The sequence below is a fragment of the Megalops cyprinoides genome, chromosome 23 (assembly GCF_013368585.1).
Source record: "Megalops cyprinoides isolate fMegCyp1 chromosome 23, fMegCyp1.pri, whole genome shotgun sequence".
Taxonomy (NCBI): Eukaryota; Metazoa; Chordata; class Actinopteri; order Elopiformes; family Megalopidae; genus Megalops; species Megalops cyprinoides.
This window is the reverse complement of record NC_050605.1, coordinates 8,472,501-8,496,158: the sequence shown is the minus strand read 5'-3', so window position 1 is coordinate 8,496,158 and position 23,658 is coordinate 8,472,501. Positions and strand designations below refer to the sequence as shown.

At 44.4% G+C, this 23,658-nt stretch overlaps 1 protein-coding gene across 3 annotated transcripts in view; it reads right to left on the bottom strand.

Moving 5' to 3' along the window:
* Positions 1-23,658, bottom strand: part of LOC118770124 (SH3 and multiple ankyrin repeat domains protein 3-like) — a 289,110-nt gene that overhangs the window by 31,626 nt on the left and 233,826 nt on the right. For all 3 annotated transcript variants that reach the window (XM_036517579.1, XM_036517580.1, XM_036517581.1), the window contains one exon: positions 3,792-3,867. In XM_036517579.1, the coding sequence (XP_036373472.1) occupies positions 3,792-3,867 (76 nt within the window). The remainder of the gene's footprint in view (positions 1-3,791; positions 3,868-23,658) is intronic.

Genomic DNA, 23,658 nt, shown 5'->3' with positions numbered 1-23,658 from the left:
TTAAGTGCCTGCGCAATACAAGCCAAAACCCTCTCCTGAAGGCAAACAGCGACACTCCAATCGCAGGGAGGGCGGAATACAATCACCCGCTAATTTATGGTGCTGATGGGTGCAGTTTGGATCATGTTCCATGCTCCACCTTTGGGAATGAAGCGTGGGGGATCTGTGTGAGCACAAAGTCATCTTGAGCACGCAGCCTTGACCGCCCTGAATGTAGCGGTCCCTCCCAGCTGTGCCCCATGACCTTTGGCCTTCGGGACACTGTCATCAGTGTTTAATTTCAATTACGTGACTCCTCTACTCAAAATCAATCGCATCCTTCTCTCTCTCTTTCTCTTTGTAGTTGTTTCGGCGGACGGTAGACGTCGTTTCGAAGTCAGCGCAAAAGGTCAAGACTCTTAGGACCCAAAACCTTGAATAGTATCTCAACACCTATGGATGTGTCAGCAACGCGTTAGTGACTGGTAGGCCGTAAGCAGTGAAGTCACTTCCTGGTTTGAAAAATGACACGCTTAAGCATGCAGTGACTGAATGGAAGGACTGGATTGTGTCAGTATGTATCCAATCAGGAACAAAGGAAGAGGGACAAACTCATGCACTGAGGTTGAAGGTTGTCCTTTTCTGATTTGAAAGAATGAGGACTCTCCTACATTTGAGCGGCAGAGCGAAGAAAAGCCCAGTTTGGCCCAGCTGGTTTCTGGGATTTTAATTGAGTGGGCAAAGATTGATGTGCCTTTTCAGGGTCTGCCAGAAACTCGGACAGCGGAGCGAAAATGAAGTCACCCCTTTCCTCTTGTTTCCCAACAGCTTGACATAAATCACTTGGAGAGCCGTCACGCTGGAGTCCGGTGCAAATCCCCGCACTTGCCCTGCAAGCCCCGGCACGCGCTGAACGACTTCCATTGACACGCATAGATCCTGGTCATAAAAAGATGACAGGCTGGATTGATGGTGCTCACAGAGTCAAGGGGCTGCACTGTAGCAGAGACATCAGATTCTGTGCTGTGCTTATGTTGCTAACGTGACAAGCGTAGGCCGCCCTCCAGGATCAAATGCACTAAAATAGGAGTGGGATGGGTACCCTGTGAGTTGCCCCTATTCGCTCCTTCTTTAAGGACTCACACACATTTGATGTGACCATATAGGGAGAAGATGACCTCTCTGCATGTGTGTAAAGTTTATTTTACTGTGCACCAGGGCCTAGACTATCACAGACAATGGTCCCACTGACCCACTGCTGGAAGTGTGCAGATCAGAAGATCATCTCAAAAGGAGAGACGCACCACCTGTATATCAGGACATACACCAAGGAACTTGGAGAATTAAAACCATGTACTGGTTTATACAAACTAAGAGGTAGTTTTAAGGCATGGGAATTTGGCCTTCCAGGACACGACTTGCCGTACAGTACAGATGTAATACAGACTATGGTACTGATGGACTAGACTGCTGCTCTCTAGTGACAGGAATAAGGCAGAAAGCATTATTTTAGGTGTCCTTCAAGCTGCAATCAGGACCTCTTCAAAAACAGAGCTCTCACAGCTTGAAACACCCTTGGTCTGATTTGATGAAATTGCATCCTGTACTTCATATCATGTTACGCTAAAGACCAGACTAAAAAGTAAAGATCAAAGATTCAAAATTAAAATCTTGATATTATTTTCAAAACATCCCTAACAACATGACACACAATATATTCTGGGAGCCAGGGTATTTTTTTATAAACGTCTGAGTGATCTATGAATGCACTGCGCCGCTCTGCTACGGCAAAACATAACAATGCAACTCCGGGCACCAATATATGCGGCTTTTTATTCGCGGATCTCATTTGGGAGGGTGAGGACGCTGATTTCCTTTGTTGCGAATATAAATGACGGTGACTGCGAGACTCATTCATGAGAAACTGCTATCCGCAACTGAGCGCAGACCCGAAAGACAACGCTGAAGACTATTCAGCATTCCGCGCATACGTGCGCTTTCCCTAAGTGAATGGGTCGCGCTGTACCCTCAGCCTGTGCGAGCTTGGACAAAACTCTGGATTCAGCAAAAATCTTTGTGTAAGGCGCCGTGGGCAATCTAGGAGAGAACGTTTCATTGAATTACTCCAGCATCGGTGTTTGGCCAGCAAAATACAAAGAAACAGGATTAAATTGCTCTGAAAAATCATTAAACCGAGTGCAATGTGCGACAGAAAAAAAACACACTGAATTTTAAATCAGGCTAGAGCTCTTACAGTAGCAAAATATTAAATAGCTGCACCGGAGCCCGAGTTACTTCATTTGTCTTCATACTCCCAGCTGTCTTTTTTTTTCGCCACAGCATGAGCGTCACTGCATAACTTTACAGATGGATTTGGACCGGAGTCTATTGATGGTGACAGCGAATGAAACGTTTAGCTCGCCCCACGGAATATCAACACCAAGTAAGGCCACTTGAGATGTAAGTAAAGTCAGCGAAAACGAAAAAAGGGACTATTCACGCACCTTAAGCATCCACTCAATGAATGCGGTGAGCGGTCGATACATATGTGTACATTTCATCAAGTCAGAAAAGGTCACCGAGGAATTGAAATCTTCATGAATAAACTGACCTTAAGCAGAAAACTCAGTGGCAGCCGACTGCTTGCTTTATCGAGTCGGCTGTCACTCGGATATTACGGTGTACCCCAGAGCAGGGGTAGCCACAGTCTTAAAACTCTGAGCCGTTACTCTGTGATGTATTATACATGTACACGCATCAGCCTCTGACAACCAGCACCAAACTAGAACCCCACTCCTATTCCAGCATTTCTGAGCCAGCAATTATTCGCTGCTGAATAAAATTATGTTTGTGTCTCGATGCTCTCTCTACAGTTTACACCCAGTTCTTCCACTACTCTACTGCCCACACGCTATTTACACCTCCTTTCAGCTCTGGGGATAAAATGCCCACGATGCTTTGGGATTCATAACTCTGTGTACGCTGATTAACATACTAGGAAAAAATAACAAACACTTTATATTTCAGCAAGTTAGACACGCACCTACCATTTTGTCTGAAAGGGTTATGCTGAGTTTGGTTCACATAAAATAGAGTCCTTTGTTAACACCTAACCAGAAAGCTCTATACCTTAAAAACATCAATTCAGTTTCTGGTTATATTTTTGAGAGTGGGTGGGAGGGATGAGAGAGCACCAGTGTAAGCAATTAAATAGATCATCTTCTACTGTGCTCGTTGTTGAGTAAATAGGGTATTTACTTAAACTCTGGCCTGAGTCTGCACTCATGCATGTTTCTGATAGCAGCCTGAGTGGAGCACGCAAAGTAGGCTGAAAAAAAATCCTCTAAGAGCATGCACATCAGAAGCTGCACCAGTAGATGGCAGCATTGCAATAGCATTCACATTTCAGTCGTTCCCCCTCCCGACAAAGCTGTGAGACGACTACCCTCTCAAATCCCTGTCTCCTTCAGGTAACAGGCTGTGCTGCTGGCCCAATATATGAGCCCTGTCGGTGAACACAAATCTTCTCATAACTCTGTGACTCACACAGCACTGATGATGCGTACACATGCACACCAACAAGCACCGACAGTTTCTCAGCTATGGCATGACCTCTTTCAGACCTTACTGTGAATTTCACATTTTAACACGACTGCGAATATAAAATAATCAAATATTGTATTCCAGCAGCTTAAAATAAATGTAAACGTAAATCTTCGAGCACACACATTATGTAAGCATCTGGTAGCATGGAGCAGCAGTACGCTTGGGGTTTTGGTGGAGACAGCAGAAGAGAGCTGGAACTGTCATACCTGTATGAGGTGAAGTTGTCGTAGGAGCCCACTGTGTAGTGCCTGAACAGCCTCTTTGTCCGGTCCTCTCTCGTCTCTGCAGGGAAACACAACATACGCCTCGTATTAACATACATGGCATCTGCATAGGAACACAGCGGCGGAAACTTGGAGCAGACATCGTTTCTTATCTCAAAACACCAGGACTGAGGGTTATGTGTTCAAAGCCCTAGCAGTACGACACCCTTGAGGAATGTGGCAGCAAAATTACAGCTGAGCACACTGGGTAGAAAGAGTCACTTGCAAAGTCATAAGCAGTGAAACTGTCTATTTGGAATGGTGTCATCTCTCCTAGTGACATACTCTATAACTAAAGCCTCCTGCACAATAATGGCATATAGGTGGTTTATTTTAATGTAATTTCAGCTTCACATGCTGGAGTAATGTAATTCATATATTTAGGCAGAAGTTTGCTGTGTTGCACAATGTCCTGCTTGAGACTTTGGGTTTGTCAGCCTGTCAGTCAGTGCTGAAAGAGAACGTGATCTGGCGGCAGTCTAATTATCCCCAACAATCTACGACCATCAGGTTCCTTGTGGGTCACTTTTAAGCAGCTGTGATTAAATGTGACCCTGCAGAGCAGTCCTCTGCGAGTCACAGATAACACAACTCCCTCATACTGTACGTCGCCTCCTCAACAACCTTCTAAGCAATTATCTGTCACTTTAATGTAATCAAACGATCAGTACTTCCTTACAGTCATTGATGACAAGTTTGCCTGTGCTGACTTAAACCCAGGGCAGAGCCAAAGCTGATGAGCTACATATGCTAGCAGCTCACCACTGTGATGGTCTTTTCAACGCAGATGGTTTTTGTGTAGCCTGCGGTCTGTTTTACTAGGTTCTGGTGCTCATCATGCGATGACAAAGTCACCCAGCTGCAATGTGGAGAAGGAGCTGTAGCTCAAGGCATTATCAGCAGAAATTTAAAGGTCTGAATCCCAGGATAGGACACTGCCACTCAGAACAAGGTACCTGACCTCAGTCAAATCAGTACATATCCAGCTGTACAAAGTGATGAAACTTAAAGGCTTTGCAAGTCATGCTGCACAAAGGCTTTTGCTTTGCAGATACATAATAACAAAATTAATAAACACATGCAGTATCACAAATGTCACTGCACATTAAAACTGTATCAAAAACAATCAAACTGTGACTCATCACCCGATATGATAAAGTGAAGCTGACATGCAGAATAGAATGACAAGCTGCCTACTTAGGTTCTATGCCAGGTTATAGCGGGTGATGCTACACTGACATTGCAACAACTCATTGTGCTGCATTGTAACGATCAGACACTCACCTCTACCGTATTTGGTTAGAGAGGCAAGCTTCAATTGCATGTCTAAATATTTAATGGACAAAGAGGAAGGACAACATGTCCTATACTCCCATCAGAGGCCACATAAAACTGCAGAAAGTATTTTACGGTAGTTTGCATTGCAATGATATTAAAACATGTCAACTTTTCCAACAGAGGCACACATTAAATCACAGCCACTGATTTCAATTCCAAGGGAAGGCAGTCTTGTAAATCAATACCAAATGATTTGTTTGCACAGTTTGTACTGCAGATTGCTGTGAGATGGCTGCAATTTAAAATTGATAGCTGTTTAATAATAGTCTCTAGCTCTGCAGGGAACATGTGCTATGCTACACTCCTACCGCCAGTCTGTTTATAATACTTACCATCTACTGTTCTGCCATCTAGACTATTCTTGATGACGTGCTGCTTCACAAATGCATACATGATGACAGTTACATTTTTATAACGCGTTAATTTCTTTCGGGGTCAGGGGGCGTACTGATTTCTGGACAGCCAAGTGGAAAGCTCTATTTGACCTTTAGATTGCTAGGCTGTGCTCTGGTACAGGACTCAGAGATGATAGGTAAAAGTAAATCCACCCCATCTATTCTTAAAGTGGGTCTTTACCATAGAGGTAATTTCACTTGGCGCCAAGGATTGGTCCCTGGGGAACACCGCTCTTAATAAAAGCCTGAAACAGCAAAGCTCTGGTGGACGCTGAGAAAGGGAGTTGGGGGGAATGGTAATTGGGGCTCTGTGCCTCATCCAGCTGGCAGGTAACAACCTCCTCATTTGAGAGGATTCTGGTAGCCCCTGTGCTCCCTTAATCCCTCTCTATCCCTCTCTCCCTCCAGCAGAACTGTTCACTGGTAAGCACTGATTTTAACTAACCCTGTAAGCACACTTGCCGATGTCTGATTACCAACGCATAACATTCCTTTTACCCTTCATCACCTCTGGGCCCCATGAGGGAGGAAACTGGGACATGGCTCACAGGTTTCCCCTCTACTGAAGCTGCACCTTGTTCTGTATATTCTTTCATCATGGTTTGCATGCTCTCAGTTCCACAACCTTCTGACTGTATTCAGAGCAGTGAAAACTCTCATTGCCAATTACAGCAAGCCACAGCCATACATTGGAATCTCTGAGCATGAAACTGTTTAAATGCCGCAGCTGTTCTGCTTATTTTACCATTTAATGAGTGAGGTTCAGGCATGACTCTTTTCTGATAGGTCCTGCTGTTGCATGTTTTGCCATATTAGACCATTGGATTGACTGACACCACAGGATTCGGTTATGTAGTTGTGACAGTAGCAGACTCAAGCAGGTAGATAGACTAAAACATAATAATGACTTTTAACTTAATATTCAGAAACAGAGAGAGGGATGACTAATTATGGTGTTGTTATTACATACACAAAAATAGCTCCTATGCAAAGAACAACAAAAAAACACCCCACCCAATTCTAAGATGCACCTGCATTATAGAAGAAACCATTAGCTGCACCTAAACAGCCAGGGGAAACCATTAACCTTGAAATCTATGCAAAAGAGTAGTTCTCAAAAAATCCACTGAAAAACTGACATAAGCATTTTTGAAAGGAAAGCCACTTTTCGGGGCTGGAGCAGGGGAAAAAATATAAGATAGCAAAGACTCTGATAAATCTGTTGAATAGGTTCTGTGCTCAGCAATTCAGGGTGAGCAGCTTGGCAAATGTTATGCTAGGTGCACTGTGTTTATTCAGACCCATCTATCTCAAACCGGTCCTGGCTGCGTGTCTGGACTGTAACCGGACACTGAACATCATGGGAAAAACATGAACTGAAACTACCACGCAGAGTAGGATATTAGCTCAGAGGTCATGACAAGGCAGTGTAATGCAGTTCTCTGAGGTTCCCTGCAAGTCTTTCTAACTTAGTTTTTCATTGAAGCTAGAATGCTGAACAGAGGTTGACACAGTCTCACTAAGAATCTTCCATCACAGGTTCCATAGACTTCAACTCTAGCTATTACATTCACCAGCTGCCAGGTTATTGCTAATTGCATTACATTAACATTACTTCATTTAGCAGATGCTCTTACCCAGAGCGACTTCCGAAAAAGCGCATCACTATGCAAAGAGTGGTTATCGCGAAGTATGACAAGAGATCAGTAAGATACAAAGTGAAGTACTAAGCTAGTGTAGAGTGCCTTTTTTAAAAATGAAAATAGCAATTTTGCTCATGTGGCAAGGACTGGCTCCCTTTTTAGACCCAAGGATTTGACATGAAACAAATCACCAGGTTTCACACCTCAGAAAGTGAGATGTGGAAGAAAAGGTCCTGGTTTACAACCCTTTGTTTGAACAAAGACAGAAAATGCAGGGAGAGTTCCTCTTTCTCTCTCTCACTCTGATGTGGGGCAGAAAGAGAAATGATTAAGCTCAGAAAAAGACATTAGAAACATTACCTTCACTACATAGATTATGACAGAATTCACAGTCACCTTCTCTCTTCATACTGCAGATGGATGAAACAATGGCATTTTTGTTGCCACAGCCAATACATTACAACTAGAACAGTTTGTGGACCAGCACAGCATTGCATTTCTGAGGCAGACACGTCACCTGTGACAGAAATGACTTTGATGGATAAGAGGTTGGAGGCGATTGTGATCTGCTGTCTTCTGATTTGCTTTATGGACAAAGCACTCTCCTATCCCAGCCCTGTCAGCCCTCCTGTAGACGGTTTTCTCCTCTCAGCTGAGCCTCTGTCCCCGCCATTCTGCCACAGCCTGCGACAGCACTGGCATGCGGCGATCAAATCGCTCATTTACATTTTAACGACCGGCACATTTAAGAGACTGCCTGAACTACTGAGCTGTTAGACTGCAGGCCCCTGAGGGTCGGGGCAGGTTTACCCTGTGTGTTAGCCTGCAACATCCTGACAGAAACTCCCACCATGGGTGCAATTCCAGGTGACATCAGTCAGTTGAGACTTCCTGTCACAAGCAGGACACTGAAGAGACCCTCAGATAAATACCTGTCAAGCAAATTGGATGCAAAAACCCCACCAAGCTGTGAACAAAAAGATCAGGAGGAGCAGCAATGGAGCCATCTGGTCAGCGGGCGAATAAATACGTGTGTGCACCTATCTCAGTTTACCTCCATCATTTCAGCCACGTAGACCTGGACCGTGACTCAACAAGTTTGGTTTGGGTCTCAGATGAAGAGCTGTCAGTGTTGCACCATATGACAATACAAGAGAGCGGAGCCAGAGAACAGAACTGGCTTTTAAAAGGGGTGGAACGTTTGCCTCAGAACACCGGGCCGCTGGAGTAATGGAGGCCATTCATCACCCGCTGGCGTCTCGGATGTAGCAGGGGACTCATTTTAAGGGCCGTGGCAGAGATAACCCGAAATCTCAGGCAATTTATCACCCGATCCCCCTCCCACGATATGACCAAAAATGGACAGTGTCAGAGGGACACAGGTGGTTTTGGTTCGAAGAGAATGCTAATATGGGAGAGCACGTGGATTGATTTGATTTGGTGCTTTTTTTTTTCTTGTGTGAGCGGATGATTCCTGTATGCAAAGGCATGTAGGCCTTATTTTAGTTATAACTGGATACCTATTTACTCATTGCACAAATTACCCAGAGATATGGCAAAGCTTTACGCAGTATGCAGTATCTATTCATGCAGCCTGGTATTTATGTAGGTCACTCAGGTTAAGAGTAGAACTGCTGTTCCCTACTTTGAGCTGCAGTGCTCCATTTCAAAGGTAAACTACTACACTAGTCTAGTTAGTTAGTTACTTAGTGAGTCTGTCTAACTGTATATATTTGTTTGTGTCTGTCCTATATGTGTGTAGCGGTTTGGACACTTGACGAGCTGATGATGCACTCCAGGCAGATTGTGACAGGGAGAAACTTAACAGTGAGAGGGCAGAACTGAACCAGTACCAGCCACTGTAGCCTGTCATGAGCACGCACTGCTCCATTCAGACTTTCCATCTCAAATCCCTGACTTCTGCTGCTCACATCAGGAGAAAGCTCTCAGTTTAAATACAGTAGCCTTGTACTAAATTGTACTTAATTGTACCCTGACATGTAATTAAATGTGTAATTACTTGCTTGTATTATTTAACTACACATGTAACACACATGTAAATACATGTGTATACAGTAATGAGGGTTCCACACAGTATATTCTGTGTAAAAAATGTAATTACACAGGTAAAATACAACTATAATGGAGGCTGCCATTGTCTTTCCCCGTTTGACTCATTTGCCCACTCGTTCATCACGATTTGTTTGATTTGGAGTTTCCGATACCTTAAGTGGCTAATAGAAAGTAAACAAGCTTTCCAGAAGCTAAAGGGAGGAAGCAAATAACTAAATAAATGAGCCTGCTTTTGCCTCTGACTCAGCTCTATGGTTTCTGGAGGCGAGATTTAATTCACACTAATCCTCGCAAAAGGCACATGAGAGTATGCCAATGTACCGTCGAGCAGTTTCCTGAGTCTGGCCAAACTTCCCACAACAACAGCTACACCAGGAGAGACCGCGACAACATTTCACTTCGAGGCACAGTGCAGCCAACTCTCCATCAAAAAGCAGACATTCAACGGCAGCTTCTGAACTGCAATCTGTTTGACAGGTTTAAATTGCTATTGGCCTGTTCATCAGAGCAAAACAAAACACACACCTAATTTTCCTCACCCGAAAATTAGGGCAGGATTAAACTTTTAGATTGCCAGCATCAACACAGTGGGGGAGAAATCAGATTTGTTGTGGGACTTGGGAATTCATGTACGCATTAGATTAAGAAAAGAATGTCAAGACAAGAAGTTTACATGCAATGTAAAGTGATCCATCTTTTTGGATTACAACCAGCTGAGACAAAGCCAAAACCACAGTGCCGCTCAGCACGTTCATACAGCAATGAGCTCCGTTTTCTGGAGCATTTCAGCCAGCTCTGGGTAGACTCGATAACCTTTGCCTAACAAAGCCCGGCAGCTTCCTTGTTTGCCCCCCACCCAGGATATCAGACAGGAACAGATGCTAGGCAACTGATCAAGTGATCTCAGGACCAGCCAATGAGCTTTGATGTCTTGGCAGTGCTATGTGGTTCCCGAACAATGTCGGAAACCAGAGAAAAGATGGCCACCAGGGCAGAGGGAGGCCATTTCTGGGATAATTGAGCGGACAGATTTTAGGGAGGTGATGCCACAGGAAGTGTCAGGCCAGTGGGAGGTGCCAGAGGAGCCCTCTATCGAGAAAGTAAGAGCCGCACAAAGCCAAATGCTAAATATGGGGTATTTGTGCCAGCTGTGTGGTAAACACACATTGTAATGACCTCTTCTTATATGCAGTCTGCCTAATATAGAAACAGAATTTCCTGCATGAGTGTACTATATATATTCTGTTATCTTTTTGGAGAAATCAGGAACTTTACTTCATAGGAACACATTCTGATCTGCTAATGAGGACATATAATGCCCTCTGTATTTATGGACATTCTTATTTAATCAGGGTTATGAGTAAGTGTGGAAGGGGCTGTATGCATGTCTTTCTGAAAGTGCCCCTGGAGAAAAATCTTATCATGCTGTTTAAGTGCTGAGGAAGCATTTCAGAAAAAAGAGCTCTATGCATCTCAATGTTCAGTTTCAGTGGGTCCAGCATCTCAAAGCTCCTTATGGAACGTGGAGCACATGGTATTATCTCTGGAACAGGAATTATATATTGATCTGTGGAGACAGAGAAACAAGACACCTGAAGACACGCTTGATCAGGGAAGGACGCCACACAGCAACCGGAACCTGAACATGCAAACACTTCACAGTCTGACCCAGTGTTTTAGACAGAGCTATTGATAAAACCTGAAACCAGTCTGCCAAATTTTGATGACATAGTTTAAATGTATTTTCTGAGTATGTCAAGGCAATGCTTAAATATGTTGTGAACTGCTTTCAGCGCCCTAATCACCATATTTGGACACTGGTCAGATTGGCAACATGTGACCAACTAGGGATGTGGTCAGAACGTGGACATGCAATCAACATTAGAACTCAGAGTGGATCAGTGAAGCTTTCAAACATTATACCTGTGAGGTAAATATATGTACTCAGTTAGTAGCTGTTTAATCATTATACTGAAATGCTACTATTGCCTAAACAATAATCCTGCTAATGGGATATTTTGTAGTTTGTCAAAAACCAATGAACAAGCCCTGTGTTGTTCTACTTTCATTTCGATGATGATAATGAGTTCAGGAGTGCGCTAACAGAGGGACTACAGACCCTTCCAGCTGGTCAGCACTGGAGCATTGGAATCAAGGATGAATTAGTCCAAAGTCCAAACTTTTTTTTTCAGTGTGGTAAGCTAATTACCACCCCCTGATCTTTTCCAGACTGAACTGCTGCCAGTAGATGTGCTTACAAACTCCTGCAAGCTGCAAATATTCCTGAGCTGCATGTGCCCATCTCTGCTGCACCCCGCCCCCTCTCCAACTGGGAAGGAACAGTACCTGCGAGCTAAGGTGACACAGGTACTGGGAAAACATGCTCTGATGCTGCGTGCAGTGGTCAAGTGCCAAAAACAACAGCTTGTCAAAAAGCAACGTGATACCTACAGCCGTGCGTCAGTGTGGGACGCGCACAGAGACCGGCGTTTTATCATAGAGCAGTCATGCTATTAAAAAAAAAAAGCAAAAGGAGACAAACGCCTCAGGCGCCTTGATGGGACCCTCTTAAGACTGAGGAGTGACTGATCTCTCTCTGAGCGCCGATATACAGGAGCAGCGGGGCCCCTGCAAACGCACGTGCCCCGGCGCCGGGAATCGAAGATCCGGCAAGTAGGTCAATGCGGCGGGAAGCGGAGCGTTCTCTCGGCTGTTGGAAAATAAGGGCCCCTCACCGACGGACGGAACGGCTCGATTCAAGCGTTGTGCGAAAAAGTTCCATTTCTCGCTGCGCTTGCACAACAGGCCTCAAACGCAGCTTTCTGCTCAAGGAAGTATGACCCAATTCTACAAAAGGGAGGGAGGGGCATCATTGATTAGAGGGGGATTTTCCCCCCCAAATATCATTTCATTCAAACGACATCAAAAATAATGTTTTATTTTAGACACAGGGCAATTATCAAATCTATCAGTCATTCTTTAAAACTTATTTAGTGTTATATGTCATGAGAAAATCACATCTGAGATATTCAGATTTATAAAAAATGAAATATGCACAAAAATACTGCATTGCTTTTCTGTATTAATCCTAAAAAGGTATGCGTTTTTTACCAGACCAATGATTTGACCAGTTTCAACATCATGACCAACAGCATGTTCCTTTTTATAACCATATTTTCATGGGCCGCTGCCATTGGAATATGAATGAGGTAAGAAAAAAGGCAGGTAATTTTGAATAAAAAGGGAATCACAGACAGCATAATATTCCCTTGAATTTATTTCATTACTTGTCACAGTGAAGCCTTCAGAGGATTTCACACTGAGAGCAATGAGCCAAGCAGGGCTCTGCTGATATCTGATACAGACTGCATGTATGTACAGTAATGTGGCTGTCATCTGTCTGCAATTCTTTAACTATGAATGCCTGTGTCACCATCAATGTCAGAGATATAGAGGAGGAGAAGAAGGAGAGAGAGAGAGAGAGAGAGAGAGAGAGAGAGAGAGAGAGAGAGAGAGAGATGATGGGGGGAGCAGGGGGAGAGAGAGCAAGAAGAGAAAAATAGAGCAATAAAAATATTGAGAGCTACAGATTAAAGCATTAAAACATGTATTCAAACACTGAAATGCTTTAAAAATGCTCAACCAATGCAGTTGCTGTCACATCTGGGTCAGAACTGACATAAGATGATATTCAGGTGTGGATGTTTATCATCAGCAGTCAACTGACTAACTAAAAAATAAATCAAATAAGAAGCATCCCAGAGGGCAGAGATGGACAGATTTATCTGGAGCACAAGTGAAGGCATCACTCCTGTATCATGATGTATTGATTCCCTCTGTTCTGCAGCTGTGCTCTAAAAAGCAACATGAAATGAAAAACTATGCTGATTCCACCACATTTCTTCCACACAGGCAGTGCAAAAATTGCAGTAAAGGTGTTACTAAATCTAGTCCTTGTCTTTCTTCTGGAAACCATCAAAAATTGTAAAATCGTTCAGAGTACCACAAAGGTAATAATATAGAGTTCTAAAAAATATTGTTCTATATGAGCTTCTGTCTAATGTTTGCTTTGTCAGGCAGGGTAACTTCACATAAGGCTACTGTTACTGCTATCTTTCTCACACCATATGGCACAATTAATGTTGTTTATCGGAATATGACTGGCTGAATCTGAATTCAGACCCAAACCCTTTCGAGTATGAAACAGTCACTGTTGCTCTAATCCCTTTGATCAAAGTAGACACCGTAGGGATGATGAGTCCGCGAGAACAAGCTTATTTACACTGGAGGACTCTGCATTTATAGAGCCAAATGAGCAAAGTGTAAAGCTGTAAATCTTAACAGCAACAAATAGTGCAACAGTACTCTCGTGCATAATTAAAGATTCACTATTAAACATTCAATTACAGTTAAAATGAATTGTGAAGGCTATGTATCTTATACAATGTAAATATAGGGCAGTATCGGGGTTAGAGCACTCCAGATTACTCATACAGAGGCTTAATTCCAGAATTCAATTAAATCAAGGCCATAGTGTCCTCATAGGTCACCATTTTGAGGTGTTGGTCTATGCTGCCACGAGGATGAGGTGTGCCATCTGCTGGAACTTGGGTGTAACTTCCTTCAAAGGTGTCAAGAATTTTTCCTTGCATACTGCAAGTAAGCTCTTCTTGCTCTTTTTTGCAGGACGAGTATTCAACATGAAACAAATGTTAAGGATACACAGGCAAGGCAATGTTGATTTCACCTTGCTGAAGCTTTCAAAATCTCTTGCCTTCAGATAAACGTTATCCTCTGTTTGAGTTAATACAATTGATAGTCATAGTTATTTAGCACATGCAATGAACAATTACAATGTTCACTTTTAATCTCAACAGTATGTCATCATAGTTGAGTGTGCAGATAGATTTAAAACATAGTGTGTAATACAATGTTGTAATACAATACAAGTGTGTGTTGTACCATAGCGTATGTAAAGGCACAGCTTTATCAGAAACCCAAATCTCCCCCCACCTTAATGGTCTCTTGGCACCAGAATTCACAAAACTCTCAACACTTCACACTAATGCAGGGCCTAATCTCCATCACTGACAAAAAAAAAATCCTCATTAAGATAACCTTGAATCCTCCCTCACAGCTATTTTTGACATAAATAATACAAAGCTGCCGACAAAGGGAGGTGCCTGACTTCACTTACCCCAGCTGTAGTTCTGATAGATGGAGATGATCTGCTCACTCTCGGCCACAGTCACCAGCCCATCCATCCTCCTGCAGAGAGCAGGCAGGCCTGCCACCAGCACCGAGCAGCACTCCATCACAGCCCCATAGCCTGGCTTCATGAGCCGTCCCCGATCTCACATCCCCGCGACTCGGTGTCGAGCGGCCCTTGGATGTTATTCCTGTGTTTTGGCGTGGCTCATTATTCGGGGGGGCATTTGGTGGGGGGGGGGGAGTGACACGGGGATCTGGTCGCCTCTCCGTTCTTGGATCATCCGGCGCCGACGGCGTGATGAGCTCCCAGCTGATCGACGCCACGCCTATTCCATCCCCCCCCACTCCCCCACCCCCCGTCACAGGCGGAGAATCAACACTTCAGCCCGTTACCTTTCTTCGGCTTTGACAGGCGAGGTGTTTTAATTATTCAGCGTGCCTAAGACTTCCCTCGGGAGGCTTTGAGAAAACAGCGGCACGTTCATTTGCACACAAAAGATACGCCCCGGCTCTCGGTCGGCGACGGTGAAACTCCGGCACTTCTAATTAAAGTTAAGACAGTGAGATAAACTCAAATGCTGATAAGCCTTGTTTTTTTCCGCTCATTTGAACGTGTCGAATTCTTCTCTTCTAATGGGAGTCGACCAAGGAACAGAAGTATATGAAATCCATGGTATTGCTTCCTGGGTCTTTTCGTTCAAGGTTGTTAGATGTACTCGATACTGATTATCTTCATATCTTTTGGCTGAAAACTGCTGTACTATAAATATGACACAGCATTGCTATCGCAACAATGCATGGGATTTCACTATTGCACTGAAAGTCTTTCTCATACTGTGTGGCTATAGTCCTAGCCTATACCCTTCTGATGCATCACACACAGTAGGTGAGAAGATGATGCTTGAAATTCATCTGGATTCACACACGCTTTGATGCCTCCATTTGCTGAATTTGAGCTACATGATGAATTGAACCACAGTTCCCATCATGCATATACACCACACAAAAATGAGGCTTTCCTACTACCCAACAGTTCACTGGAGACAAGTCTTATTTTCTTGAACAATGGATCCGCCACAAACTGAAAATAGAGGAATTAGCTTCAGATCATGCTTCAAGTACACCCTTTTTCATGAATATAAGCCAGTGCAATGCTAATGCTATCCTAAATTCACATTACAACCCCACGCAGCCAGTGTTAAGTGCTGTAAGATAGTTAGGTATTGTGCAGTGATAAATAACTGTATTGTCTATTTTATTCATCTTTGAATAGCATAAGATAATCCAGATAATACTACAGGGGTTTTCCATGGATGTATTGGGCTCTAAAATGAAATTCACCATCTTCCCCAAGAAGTGTGGTCTATGGCAATTCCTGCTCAGAATATGTTACCTAACATTTACATTTACATTTATTCATTTAGCAGACGCTTTTATCCAAAGCGACTTACATAGGTTACAGTTCTTTACAATGTCATCCATTTATACAGCTGGATGAGGCAAGTGTGGGTTAAGTACCTTGCCCAAGGGTACAGCAGCAGTGTCCCAGCGGGGATCGAACCGGCAACCTTTTTTTTTGGTTACGAGTCCTGCTCCTTAACCACTATGCTACACTGCCGCCCCAAATTGGTCTGTCATTTCACCTCTGTAGAAGGGGGGCAAGAGCACAAATTGCAGCCATTCCTTTTGGTTGACATTTGGCTCAGTTTTCACTTGAGCACAAACAGAGGTAATTTCAAGTTGTAATGGTACATGGACGCAGTCTTGCAATGGTACATGGATGCAGTGTTGTATATAGGATGTTCAGATGGCTGTTGGTATATACCCTGTTGTTCAAAATAAGAGTGTTGTTCAAAATAAGAGTGTACACTCTTTATCTATATTACTTTTTCCAGCCCATGTGACCCCAGCGTGTACCCAGCATTTGGCCAGGCATGGTGGATGCAGGACCCAGCTTCATATCACACAAAGTTCACAAATCCATTTGCTAGGGCAAAGCTAGGGCTATAAGTTAAAATTCATTTCCAGTGCTCTCCGACAGCAGATTTTCCTCACGGGGATTGTTTTTTTGTAGACAGCGTGCCACTCAGCACATCGATGCTGCTGAAATCCCGAGCCAAGACAGACAGCAGGAAGGAGCGTGTGACACTCCTGTCAACAGTTTCACAAGCTCCCTCCTTTTCTCCATTCAGAGATAAACACCCGCGTAACAGGGCTCTGCAGAGGAAGAAAAAGCTTTGCGCACCATTGTGCTTCCAGAGCAGAAATTCAGCCATCTCCAAGAGCTTGGATCAACGGCGGATCTCTGGAGGTTCCGAGCTGTCAGATCACATTCGCAACACAATGCCCTCCCCTTAAATCACCCTGGATCTATGAACCTGGGCAGGACACAGAGAAGTGAGAGCAACCCTTCCCTTTCCTGGGCAGAGCAGATATATCTCTGGCATGTCCTGAAGCAGCAACATCATTATTGTGCCCTTTACCGTAATGCTTAATGTTTGGGAAATGATTTTCCATAAACCAGTGTTTGTGTCTGTGATTTGCGCACATGTCATTATCAAGTTAGACTGAACATCGTGTTTTGTAATTTGGCAAGCACTTATGAAAAATTTCATAATGATGATTAGAGCCACTTTCCAGATGCAATGAACAGAATGCTGGAAAACACGTCTAAGATATTGATGTTGCTGTTGTTTTGGTACACTAAAACCCATTGAAACCAGTAACACCAGATGTTACATCATCTGGTAAAACAGACTGCATACTAGATGCATCTATAATTGCACTGGATACATGCATGTATGTATACATATAATCTATAAAGGCAGAGGAACAACCTTTACATATGTGAAAACACATCTCTTGTCTCAGGCAGACTTTGTGTCACGGCTTTTCATTGAAATTTAGGCACTGTGGCTGCGTGTTCTCAGCACAATCAGGCCTAAGCACACACATGCTTTCGCGCAGACACACACGCTTATTCCACAGTTGATACAACTGCAGTAGGTACAGTGACTCACAGAACACCAGTATCCTCAGCTGAGAGACAGTGCACAAATCCCATCTGACAATGACAGAGTGCAATGATTGAGGCTTCACAGCATGAGATCTATCAACAGCAAGACCCATTTCACACCCATGGCCATCATGTGCCCTGAAAAGCCAGGAATCGTGGGAGATTTTTCTGAGAGGTCAGAAGCAACTCTGTTGTCATTAAGCCCTCCTTGTCACCTTAATGCAGCTGTCAGAGATCTCAGCCAGAATTTTTGATGGGGATGCAACAGGAGAGCTGTTTCTATACCCAGCATGCCTTGCTGTTCTAACTGGGCCTTCCAGTCATTCTCAAATACATCAAGATCAAATGCATCTGCTGAGGTAGAGAGGGAGGGATTTATTTCACCCATTAATCTGGGTGTTGATTAGATGGTCAGCATTGGGAATTTGGCCAGGACAAAGAGGAACCCCTTACTCTTTCCATTCAGCAACTACAAGGCTGCAAACCTTACCAAGAAAATGGAAAAGTATGTATTTTTCACCTATTAACACTCTAACAGAGGAAGGCAACTCCACAGACGAATCAGATTTTATGATTTTCCAATTGTTTTTTTCATGTGTTCATTGTTTAATCATGTTTTTAATTTTCACTGGACTTCAAAGTGCACAGAGGTGACTACGTCAACGGAGGGGAGTATGAATTCCTACACTGCCGCCGCGCACGGAGAGTGGTCTGTGAGGATGTGCTAATTGGCTCCATTAACCAAGTGTCCTTGGCGACAGCGCACTCATCCCACCGGTCTGAACTGTGCAGCCCCCAGCGCACGGCCGGCTGCGGGAAACAGGAAATGATGTCTGCCCATGCGGCCGGGTTGTTAACGCTCCAATTTGTAAGTTCTAATAAAAGTGTGAATTATTCATGCCCTCATATTGGATCTTAGCGCACTGCCAGGTTCAACAGCCATTACCGCCCTAACCCCCCCCCCCCCCCCCCCCCCCCAGCCCCCAACCCCAAATATCATAAACCCGGGCCGCTTGAGCCTAATAATAGGATGTGGAAGGAATTAGGAAAGCCATTTTTAAATGCTAATGCCCCTCAAGCATGCTGTGAAACAAAGGAGATCGGGTGGGGGGGGGGGGAAATCTCCCAGAACTGCATTCTTTATAAAGTATTTTAATTGGCCAAGAAATAACTTAATAATTTGTAGGTGGTATCTGAGAAGACAAAAGTGTGTTTCTACTGAAATGAGGGAAATGGTGCTGAGCATACCAGTAAGCACATTCTTGTCTAATGAGGGATCATTATGTGGAAAAGCCTACACTCAAATACCTTATTGCAGCGCATCTCGAGAAGTGCAACACTGTAAATACTGATAAACTAATTGAAGCAGTTTAGCCAGGGTAATTATAGGACCAAAAATGTGGCATACGTTATTTGGCAGCAGAGATTGAGGCTGGACACAGTCACAATAAAACTAAAATAACTGCCTCAGTGTTACATCACTGCTGTTTTATTGTCTCAGAAAAGTCCTCAGAATCAGGCACGGGAAGCGTGGGTCTCAGGCCTATAAATAAGCAGTGTTTCACTTTGGTTGCTCCATATAGCGCCACAGTATCCACCAACACACAGCGCAGGCAAGGGAGACCTGCGAGTAAAGGAAAAGATCTCCAATACCTGGTCTTAGGTCAGGATCACCAGCCCCACCTTATAGCCACTGAGCCAAAGGATGCAAGGAATGAATACCCGTATTCAATGGCTAGGGCAGCTTCACTGGCCTTTTCACCCTCTAGTGGCAATACACTGTTAGTGCTGGTCAGTGTTGAGGGAAATGGTCACTGAGTGGGTGGGTCAGTGAGTGGGTGAGCTAGTGAGCTCACTATTTCGAGGGCTGCTTCCTTCCATTGTACACTGCTGCTACCCCTCACCCCAAGTTGGGGATCTATACTATGTGCCAGTGTTGGGGAGAACCTCACTGAGTCATACCAGGACACTCCCCTCTCTTTGACTGCTAGTCCTCTGGGTCCTATGGGCCCACCCCCCATACAGGAGGCCTTCTCTGACCTGTTTCAGAAGGCTGCACACTTATCTCTGTCACAGTAAAGTGGGATTAAATCCCAGCCATGAGATAAAGATTACTTCCCCAGCAAACCAACTGGAGGGATGCAATCACCTAAGGAATAATGATGACACCCTCTCAGTCTTATGCGGGTGCAGTATTTAGCCCATGCTAAGGTTACAGAGGTAATGAGAAGCAGAGGTTCCCCTTCTCCCAAACAAATATAGCCCAGATGTAATGGTGAAAAGACTTTGTATTATGTTAGTAGTGTGATTTGGAGAAGGGGTGAGTCAATGCGCAAGAGATACAGAGTGAGAGAGAGAGGAGAGCAAGATGAGAAGTATGTGTGTGGGTGTGTGTGTGTGTGTGTGTGTGTGTGTGTGTGTGTGTGTGAGTGAGATAGAGAGAGAGAGAGAGAGAGAGCGAGAGAGAGAGAGAAAGAGAGACAGTGAGACAGACAGAGAGAGAGGTCTGGGCCTCCTGCAATACACCACCTGAACATAACAATCCAGCCAGTGCACCACCACATAAAGCATTAATCAGTTCCAGCTGCGATGCAGAACGACTTCAGAGATCTCTGAAGTTTGGCAGTAGACTTTCATCAGACGTGAGTTTCCCCATCAGAAAAAAGGGCCCTGCTTATAGTATCGAGTGAAGGGTTGCTGTACCCTTTCAAAGGGCATACCTATACATGTCAAGAATCCACTGACAAGTATAGATCCACCACTTCCTATCTCGGGAAGACTTCTTTTTCAGGTTCTCATCTGACTCCATTTCTATTGACCTTTTCAATATCAAAGGAATTCTAAAATCAGAACATGCATTGCCAGTTGTAGCTGCTTCGTACCTATACCATAATGTGCATTTGACAGTGGCCTGAATTCTTCAAAGGAAACTCTCTCTCCTGTACTGCTACAAAGTATGAACATTATCATCTTTACAATGTGTGATAATTTATGCCAGTGACACTCAGGGGACAGTTAATCAGGCTGAGGTAACGACTACTTTTAATTATCTTAACTGAGTCTAGTACTGTGGGAATCTGCTGGACATTTTGAGCGTTTACCATGTTAAGATGTTAAAGATAATACACAGGTACCTGCTGCAAGCCTGTGGCAGCCTAGACAATCTAATTAGAAATTCTATTGTGACACCAATATACTTGGAAAGTGAAGACTCGTAAGTAATATAACGCATTATCAAATGCAGCCCACTGCACACAAAATACTCAGGCTCATTTGGAATCACTATCTTAAATGAAATTTGAATTTAAGATAAATACTACCGGAATGGTAGAGACAAGGTGACTTGGAGTTCAGAACATGAGATCTTCAAAAATCCCCTTTACCGGTGGCTGAAAGTCACATGATCATAACTTTATAGTTGAAAAGAAGGTTCATACTTTCAGGCATTACTTTATCATCCTTTTGTGAAGACTAATGTATTACGGAACAAAATTCTCTTGACAGCTCAGCAGCATTATAACCTTTAACACTGGATAAATCCACAGCTGCTAAAGACAGGACAGAATGCAACAAACCTGACAGCAGTTAAGTGAGTTTCACAGTCTGCCACTCTGTCACAAACTCTTGGAACCCCCACCAATCCTTATTGCAGCAGCCTGTTGCTAGCTCAAAGTTATGTAATAGACTCTTTTGAGGACGAAGCATCCTTTAGTGATGGCCACCACAGTGCGTACAGAGAAGACTTGGTCAGAGTAATGATGGCTGGACCACAGATCAGCACTGGAATGGGGTCGCCAGCGGTGAACACCCAACCTCTCTCTTTTCTTCTCTGACACCTGGGCTGTGTGTGGTCAGCTGAACGTTTGGAGATGGGACGCTTGCTTTGACCTTTTCACGGCGGTAAGCACATGTACCGCGTGTGTGTGCTAGCACTTTTGGTGAGTGCAGCTGTGGTTGCGTGTGTGTGTGTGTGTGCGTGCGTGTGCGTGCGTGTGTGTGCGTGTGTTTGTGCATGGGTGTAAGCATGCATGAATGTGAGGATTGTGTGTGTGTGTGTGTGCGTGTGTGTGTGTGTGTGTGTGTGCATGTTTTTGTGTGTGGGTGTGAGCATACATGAGTGTGAGGATAGTGTGTGTGTGTGTGTGTGTTTGTGCATGGGTGTAAGCATGCATGAATGTGAGGACTGTGCTTGTGTGCATGTTTTTGTGTGTGGGTGTGAGTGTACCTCTCTCTCTATAGTCCCGCACACTGAGAGACTGAAATGAGGCTCTAGTGACAGTAATAGCAGTAGAATGTATTAGTGGCCTGTGGCTCAGCGCTGGGATCATTAGGGTACAGGAGTGGAGTGCTCCTGCAGGCATCATTTTCCCTTTCATCAGTAGAGCTAATCACCTTCCGCCGGGCCTCTGGGATCACATGGAGCTCAGATCAGCCTCGCACAGGGCGATGCTGGTCATGCTGACCTTTTCCCATTCGCCAGGATTGAAAAGAATATTCATTTCTAGATGACTGTTTCATTAAAAGGACACATAAATAAGGATTCAGATTGCTTCTCATTCAATAAAAACATTACATCAGTATGAAGAGGCCCGTACTGTCGCTATACTTACTGTATGTACTTTTGTACGTCGCTTTGGATAAAAGCGTCTGCTAAATAAATAAACGTAAATGTAAATGTAAATGTAAATGTACAGTATATACGTATATGTGTGTATATATACATACCTTTTTATGGAACAATATTACGACATACAGAAAAGTCTCCCCTTCTCTGCCCGCATCTGCTACACAATCAGTGAAGATTTGAATGTAAATGTGAAAGTTGTGCTCTCTCAACAGAGAGTGCGGTGACACTGAGGCCAGAGGTGGCCATCTGGAGACAAGGGGGGACTGTCTTCATGTCCTGGCACCTCTGCCCTCTGTCACTGGTGGCCTGTGGCCTCTCTCAGTACTGTACATATTGTCCACACCCGGATGAAGAGGGGACCAGATGGGCTGCCGTGTTAAACAAGCAACACCGCCTCCCGAAGCTGACCAGATATTCTAATGGGGGATCTCAGCGCTTTCATCGAGAAGAGGGCGGCCTTGCTCTTGGCAGCTGGCCAGAGGACCAATTACGACACAGAAAGCTCAGCGAAGGCCACAAGAGGCTTGTGGGAAACACTGGTCTTACTTTGGCAGAAGCTCTCCTGACTGGACAGAACACCTCACTTACTTAAATAAATACAGAAGAGTGTATTCTAGGGTATACTGCTGAATTACACACACAAAATGCAGGGCTTTAACACTTATGAGTGAAGGTTAAATAGCAAAATACAAAGAAAGTAAAACAAAGAAGGACAAATTTAAATGAAAATCGTTTTGAAAACCGAAAACAAACCAAGCCAAAGCCAAACTAAATTAAAGTAAAAACAACACCGAACCGAAATAAAGAGAAATGTTTGCTACAGGCTAACAGGGCCCTCCCACGTAATGAGCTCCCTGTCAAGGGGTTCGACCACCTGTTGCCTGGCCTTGTCTGATGAAAGCGCTACACCATATAAGATGAGCTGTGCTCTCGTCTCCCTGGATGTCAGTGACTCACTCTCTCTCTCTCTCTCTCTCTGTCTCTCTGCAGTGGAGGCTTTCCCCTCATCCAACCTATTCCACCCACACACTGAGTCATTCACCCCACTGCGGGGGAGGAGGCGGGGGGGGTGGGGGGGAGGTCTGTGGGGGATTCCATACACACCGCTGTCAATGTGCCCCTGACAGAGGGACACGGTGTGCTGCTGCTGCTGGTCTAGGAGAGGGTTCCCCCAGCCAGCGCCAAAGGATTTAGCATTTTTGCCTCGTTACTCATCCTGGCGTTAATGAATTCGATTGATCCCACCCTGCCTGGCCCACGCATGGAGCTGAAGGGCTGCCATCGGCTGTTTCCCTTGGCTCAAGGGCGAGGTGACCACTCAGTGCTGGACTGTCCACGGACTCAACCTACGCTCTCTATCCATCACATCTGAACATCGATACGCAGGACTGCGAAGCGTGTCTGCACGGCCACTGACCATCTCATCTGAGACGCAGCGGGACCTGTAAACACAGGGTCACTCTGCTGGGCTGTTACGGGTGGAGCGTTCAGATGCTGCATAAAATTG